The 6,907-nt window shown below is 38.1% G+C and overlaps 1 protein-coding gene across 12 annotated transcripts in view; it reads left to right on the plus strand.

Annotated features, from left to right (window-relative positions):
- CDK19 (cyclin dependent kinase 19) overlaps nucleotides 1-6,489 on the plus strand; it is a 134,278-nt gene extending 127,789 nt beyond the window's left edge. For 3 of the 12 annotated variants that reach the window (XM_080614711.1, XM_080614713.1, XM_080614712.1), the window contains one exon: nucleotides 2,201-6,489. In XM_080614711.1, the coding sequence (XP_080470837.1) occupies nucleotides 2,201-2,332 (132 nt within the window). In that variant the 3' untranslated portion in view covers nucleotides 2,333-6,489. The remainder of the gene's footprint in view (nucleotides 1-2,200) is intronic. The other 9 variants (XR_013956527.1, XR_013956529.1, XR_013956524.1 and 6 more) reach the window with 9 other exon arrangements.
- Nucleotides 6,490-6,907: the final 418 nt, after the last annotated feature.

Raw genomic sequence — 6,907 nt, forward strand, 5'->3', positions numbered from 1 at the left:
CCCCATGGCTCTTTCCTTCAAAAGTTTAACAGCACAGGCATCAAAATGATGATCTGTATGTTTCCTGTATGTCACTCACTAAATTGTATGGTGTCATTATCCATTTTTACACTTGCATTTGACTATCTGCCCTGAAATTCTAGTTGACTGTCTTCTTTTCCAGAAAGGAATGTCTGCAATTTGTCGAAGTCTGACTTTGTTAAAAACAAATTCTCTTCTGTGAACAAAAATAAGCATGGGCAAGTTAATACATTCTTGTTGTCTTATTATTGTACCTTATTGAGAAGTATGAAGAAGATTCCGTTTGAGTTTCATTTAGCTTGTGATTTAAAGTCTCCATTGAAATTTTTTTTAGTTCGCCAACTTCAGTGTATGTTGCTTCCACAAATGTCAGTTCAAATTCTGCGTTGAATTTTACTGAGCGTTCCTTATGTGACCTTGGCTGTTCTGCTCAGCTCACCATGCTAATGTTTTTCATCCAGAACTAGTTCCTATAAAGTCATAGAACTTACTACAATTCTCTTTCTTTTATGTTAGAAGTTGCAAAAACTTTCAGAATTTTGAGACAAATTTCATTATTCCAGGTTTCAGATACTGTTATTCTAATCATGCAGGCCAAGCATAATTTGGTTATTAACAGCATACATGCTGCTGGAAGACATCTCTTCCAAAGCCAGTGTGCTGAACTGTTATCTCCCAAACTGACCTTTTCAAACAAATGAAGTTACTCCATACAACTATTAGTTATATTAATATTATATCCCTACATTAATATCATATTCCTACATTAGACAGAACACAGAAAAAGTAATGTGATCTTTTTCAGGTTTAGTATGGTTTACAATTTGTGTAAAATTAAGGGTATGAAGCTATGTACAGAAACAAAGGGCAGAAGCTTTACACTGCCTGAACTTTAGGTTCCTGCTGTTCATCATCCAGCTGAGAAGTTGTCAGGAGGCTTTCACAGCTCTCCTGGTTGGGATCTAATGGTTAAATGAGATCACTGACTGAGGTGTTGCTTTTGCTGAGTACATTCTTAGTCTGCGGAGGATGTGGTGCTCTTACAGGCCCACTGTCTCCATGGAATTTCCTTTTAGAACTCAGACTTCTCCAGAGGCTTTCTGTAACTCATAATCCTGATATTTAATCAGAATATAGGTTCTTAACACTTTTCCTAGATGATTGCTGTTGGGCACAGTCTTGCTGATGACCCTTGGAAACAGCTAAGAACAGCCATTAACTAAACAGTGAACAGAACTCTACTGAATGGCTGCCTGACCCTGCACTTAACTTGGCTAGAAGCAAATTGTTTGCTGATTGCAAATAGTTTTGGGGTTTTTTGGTAAACTCTCTCGTGGATTGGGGTGGGGTATACCTTGCTGGAGAGTCTCCTATCCATCAAGCAGTACTTCTCAGGCAAAGTGATTTTGCAACTTGCATTAGTTTGCAGCTTCACTTTATTGCAGCTCATTATTAATTCTGGAAAGGGAATGGATATGGTAATAAAAGGCAAATTCAGCAGACTATAGGTGGCAAATGATCCATGAATCTGGCTTGCTGAGACTGTGGTCCACCCAAACAGTGAAGGGGGGAAAAAAAAGCATTCAGGAAAATTAGTGTTAGGTTATTGTGCATACACACGCCCATCTTTAAGCAGTTGCCCTTGCTTCTACTAGTTACGGCAGCAGATCGAAAGATTCACCAAAAATTATTTTACTCTATCTCACTGGACATTTTTCATTTAGATAAATTGAGTAGCTCTTAGGTCATGGTTGTGTTTTTCTCAGGAACAGAATAAACTGTTACTCTATAATGTTTCATATTGCCTATCTCAAAAAGGGCGCTTGTGGCCTTAGCAGTTGGGTTTTCCACTTACAATGATAGATGTAAATTTAAGCAACAGCTGAATTCTGAGATGGAATCTGCCCTCTCTTGTGTATTTTTCCTTCAAAAAATAGGTGTGTACATGCTGTACTTCTAGGTGTCTGCCAGTGACCTTGTGTATTTTGTGTGCTGTGCTAAGGCTGGTTGCAGATCAGATTGATTACTTGTTTTATAGGAGATTAAATAGTAACAGTGTTTAGTCAGCTTCTCTAACAGTCACGTTTTAATGAGCTTCAGGGAGGTTAAAAGTTTCCTGAGTTGCATAGTCCTAACAGGCTGGGTTTCATTCCCATGTTCCTGTTTTATTTTCCTGCAGCACTCCAGCTCACGCCTGAGTTACCAAAGCAACATTCAGGGATCTTCTCAGTCCCAGAGTACAATGGGCTATTCCACGTCGTCTCAGCAGAGCTCCCAGTATCACCAATCTCATCAGTCTCACAGGTACTGAGAGGGCTAACAGGCTGACTCAAAGGAAAGGACTAAAAGCCAGAAGACTCCAGCAATATGAAGTTCATAACAATGAGAAGAACCAAAAATACAAACTTATGATGCAGAATTAAATTCACGATGACAAAAGGAAAACTTCACTCACTGAAGACTCTCCCCATAGCCCCCCATCCCTTTATTGCCATAAAAGAGATTCTCGTGAAGTTTTCCTTCCTCCCAGCCCTTGCATGTGCTCCATTGTGGTTACTCTAATGAACTCTTCTGATCTGAACCCAGCACTTAACTTCTTTAACCTTTGGAATTTTGAAGGATTCCTGGTGCACCTTCCTTATGCTGTAGTGATTGCCATAAATCTGTCTTTTCAATCTCTTTGATGGGATTTTAAAGTTTTAAAATCTTGAACTCCCAGGCTTTCAAGCTTGTATATAGTTAGTTTTATACTAGGCAAGCCAGTTTAGCTATACAGGTATATTGCACCTTTTTAAAGCACTATGTTATTTTCACAGGATATTACTGTTTTGCTCATGGATGTCAAGAACAGCAAGATTTTACTGTTCCAGAGTATTTTACTATTCTGTTTTTATTAGTCTAGTTTTCAGGCGAGGTCTTAAAAATAAAAAATTTAAAAAAGAAATAAAAGTTAAAAAAGAAAAGAACAAAAAAAAAGAAAAAAACCCACCCAAGTCTCTGCAGCGACAGATATGCTTCATGCTACTGGACTGTACGCCAAACAGAAGATTGCTGATGTTTCTTAACTCATTCACATTGAATTCTTGAAATCACAGTGATCGTGCTCTGACTAGTTTTAAACTAAGCGTCATTTTAAATGAAACCAGGACAGTCACATGAAAAGGAGATGCTTTCAGGATCTGTTGGAACAGAAGAATGGAATGTCTTCCCAGGCTGGACACCAAAATAGTCAGGAAAAGGTATTTACTGCCCTCAAGTCTCAGTAGGAATGTGGATGATGGTCTTGTTTTTCTGTTAAGCAGCTGATTAATGTACATGAGAGTTCTATAAATTTAGCTTTTTTTCACATTCCTGAGCCAGTTTTCTAAATGTAAAGGTGACAGAAATACTGACTTGAGAAAACAAATGCATTTAATAATTTTATGTTAGAATTAATAATTAAGAGAAATTATTGTGCAGTTTGAAAAGCATGTTGAAAATTGTTCTTTTTTCATGTTTATAATGCATATTCTGTGTCCCTCATATTGCTGTGATTAACCCAGATTAGTTATACCAGATGCGCTTGATTGCACTGAAATGTTTCTTTTTCCCTAGAGCAAACATGTTTTGATTGTGCCTAAGGATTGTAAGTGGATGGGTAGCTGGCAGAAAATCCCCAGTAATTAAGCAAGAGTTCAGAAGCATAATCAGAGGATTATTGTCCAACTTCTGCAACCACAGTTACTCGGGGAGACACAACATGTAATTTGGGACTGCTTCATTTTTCTTTCGGCCTTCAGAAATAAGGCTGGCTCTTGTTGCAGAAATCCTGGAAAAATGCTTTTAGAAAGCTACTAGCAATGCAACGTCGGTGAACTTCTATAACTAGTGTCCAGGGAAGAGGTGAGGTGAGCAGAGTTCATCTGTAAATGGTTAATGTTACAGGCTTTTATACTGCAGTGTGTTCTCTTCTGTATTGTATCCATACAAAAAAAATTGTATATATACATACACATTCACACTGAAGTTGGATCAGACCTAACAAGATGAGTAAATCTGTTTGCTCTGAGGAGAATGTTTTTCATCACAGCTAGACATGTACATGTTTCTACTGGATTTGATCTCCCAGTTGCTTTTAGTGCTCCGTTTCTCCTCAAACAGGTGTTGTTTTCATACCTTTTATGAGCAGTTAGTTGGCTTACCTTGGCTCTATCTACCACAATGTGGTTTTGACAATACCCAGCTTCTCTGGAAAAGCAACCAAAACCTGTTTTTGTCATCAACTGGGTAAGAAGGTGGTGAAAATGAAATTAAGCAACTTGAAGGAAAAAAATATTTCTGAGGAAAAGTAATCTCCCAAAAGGTACTTTCAATGTGTAACCTTTGAACTGCTACATATTATACATACCCTAGTAGCCTGTTTGAAAGAACAGATTTTAATTGTTCCTTTATTTTATTTCAATGAGCCTGGGGTTACATTCTTTCCTTAAGTAGGATGTCTCACCTCTTACTGAGCTTAGGATGAGGTACCTTTTAGCTAATGGATATTTGGGCAGTACCATAAAGTAACATTTATTTGTATTTCTGTGACTTGAATGTCACATTTCTGGAAATGAACCTTTGGCAGAGTAATTTTTGTCCCCTCCTGTTCTTTTCACCCTTCCATTCTCTGAAAATCTTTTGTCTTCTCCATTACAGTTACCTAACAATTCTTCTCCCTACTGCATCTGATCATCAAAATTCATATGATGTCAGGAGGTGGCAGGGGGAAGTGTTACCATACAGTTAATTAAGGTGAGCTCTTGTGCCAGTAAGGCAAAATCATGGTGTGGATTAATCTGTATGTAGAGTGTGAAACTTCACAGCAATGTAAGGTACTTTAATTGAGTGAGCTTCCAGCTTCTAGAATGACTGCCATGACCTCTCTCTAAGCTGAACTGATGTTTCTGCCTTGGTTTGATAGACGACCACACGCCATTCCTCTCTAGCTTTTGTGTGCACGCACGAAGCTGAGCTGACTTCCTCTGTTGCCTTCAAACTCACAACTGGGAGGAGAGTGTATAAAAGCAAAAGTGTTTTCTGCAAAACTTAAGCTGTGAGCACTCTTCTAGTTGCTTCCTGGTGGTGAAATAATTCGCCTGTCCTTGTGAGCTTGACATGTGTTGCCACGGTGGGTGGCAGTTGTAGCAGAAGAAGCCTTGCTTTCCAGGGGTCATCCCGTGAGGTAAAAATGCTCTGCTTTCAGAAGTGAATCGTGCAGTGTGTCATGGGAAGCCAGGACCCCGTCATTTTTATGTTCTTTTCTACCTGTGCAGTTTCATTAGTACTCGTAGCTCTATCTCTGCCCATAACTTTACACCCTGACCAAAGTGTTTCACACCAGTACCAAGAGAGGCGGATGACACCAGCAGAGCTGTCTTCTCCATCCTGGTCACCTGGTGAGAGATCGGCCGCTGAGTACAGCTTTTCCCGTCATGGCTCAGAGGAAACAAATGGATGGGATGAGCAGCCTGGTCCGTGTTGGTGAAGTTTTTATGTAGCACAGACTGCACAATGAAGGAAAAATGTAGGGAAAGCTGTGAGTCCTTCACTGTATCTGTGACACTGTATCTGGGGAGGGGGAGGGAAGAGCATTCGTAGCGGAAGGGGTGGCGGGAAGCTAGAAGTGTTCAAATATGTATAATATTTTATATAAGCATAATAAGCTTAGTCCCCCTTCATAATCTTCAGGAATGGTACTTTAACACCATTAAGCAAAGAATTGTTTTAGGATTAAATAAATGTATTGTACATAAGGCCATACGTAATCTTCTAAAAATGTCGCCAGACAGGAGCGATGTGTATTACTATTTACTATATGGGAAAAAAAAAAAAAGTCCTTAATGCACTGTTATCTCCTAAATATTTAGTAGTAAATTAATACTATTTAATTTTTTTAAAAATTTGTCTTGTGTAGACACTAAAAAGTATTACACAAAATCTGGACAGAACGTGTCCTTTTTAACAGCAATTTAAAGAACTTTTTATATATGTAAGGTAGTAACTTTTCAAATTGTTCTAGTTGTATTTTCCCATGTTTACTATTTGTGGAAGTGTGCCTGTCTCTCTTCAGTTATTTTTTTTTCCAATAATTTCATGCACGCGTCTTTCATTTTGTAGTTTTCATTAGAAATTATTGTGTATGTGCCTCATGCTGCCACCAAATTTTGCCGCTCTAGATCTGTGGTGGCCGCATTTGGCGGTGCCCGTGCCAATGGGCCATTAAAACCACAAATCAAAATACTTGTCTCTCATTCTAGAGTTGAGAGTTTACTGCTTTTAAGTTGTCCTGATGTCACTCTTGAAATGACTGTTAAAACTAAGCTATGAGTTCATTGCATTTATTTTATATTCTTGGTTGTAATGAAATGGAATTGACTTTGCTTCAGTGTGAATTTTTTTAATAAAATAATATACATTTGTAATAATAATAAAAAGTTCCAAATCAAATCAAGCGTGCTGAAAAGTTTCTTGTAAACATTGGCTTTGGACTACCAAGAGGGAAAATATAGCCCACAAAATTGCAGTTGTAATTATATTCAGGATGTTTATGATATCATACACCACACAAAACAAAGCTTGCAAAACCTCAGATGAAATTGCAGCTTTTAAAATGCCCACAAGGATATTCATGGGTATTTGTCTATCAAAATAGAATGAAGCCTTATGGAAAACAGAATCGATGGAGTGGTTGTCTTAGTTTTTGTCCTCTGCTTAAAAGTATCCTGCCATGCCACGCTGATGGCACTTGTTGAGATTCATTATTACTTGTGTGATGATCCTATAGACGTGTCTTCTGAAAAAAAAAAAAAAAAAGAAAAAGCTGGGTTACTGCATTCTAAAGGTAAATGCCCTCTTACCTTTACCT

This window comes from Psittacula echo (genome assembly GCF_963264785.1).
Source record: "Psittacula echo genome assembly, chromosome: 4".
Taxonomy (NCBI): domain Eukaryota; kingdom Metazoa; phylum Chordata; class Aves; order Psittaciformes; family Psittacidae; genus Psittacula; species Psittacula echo.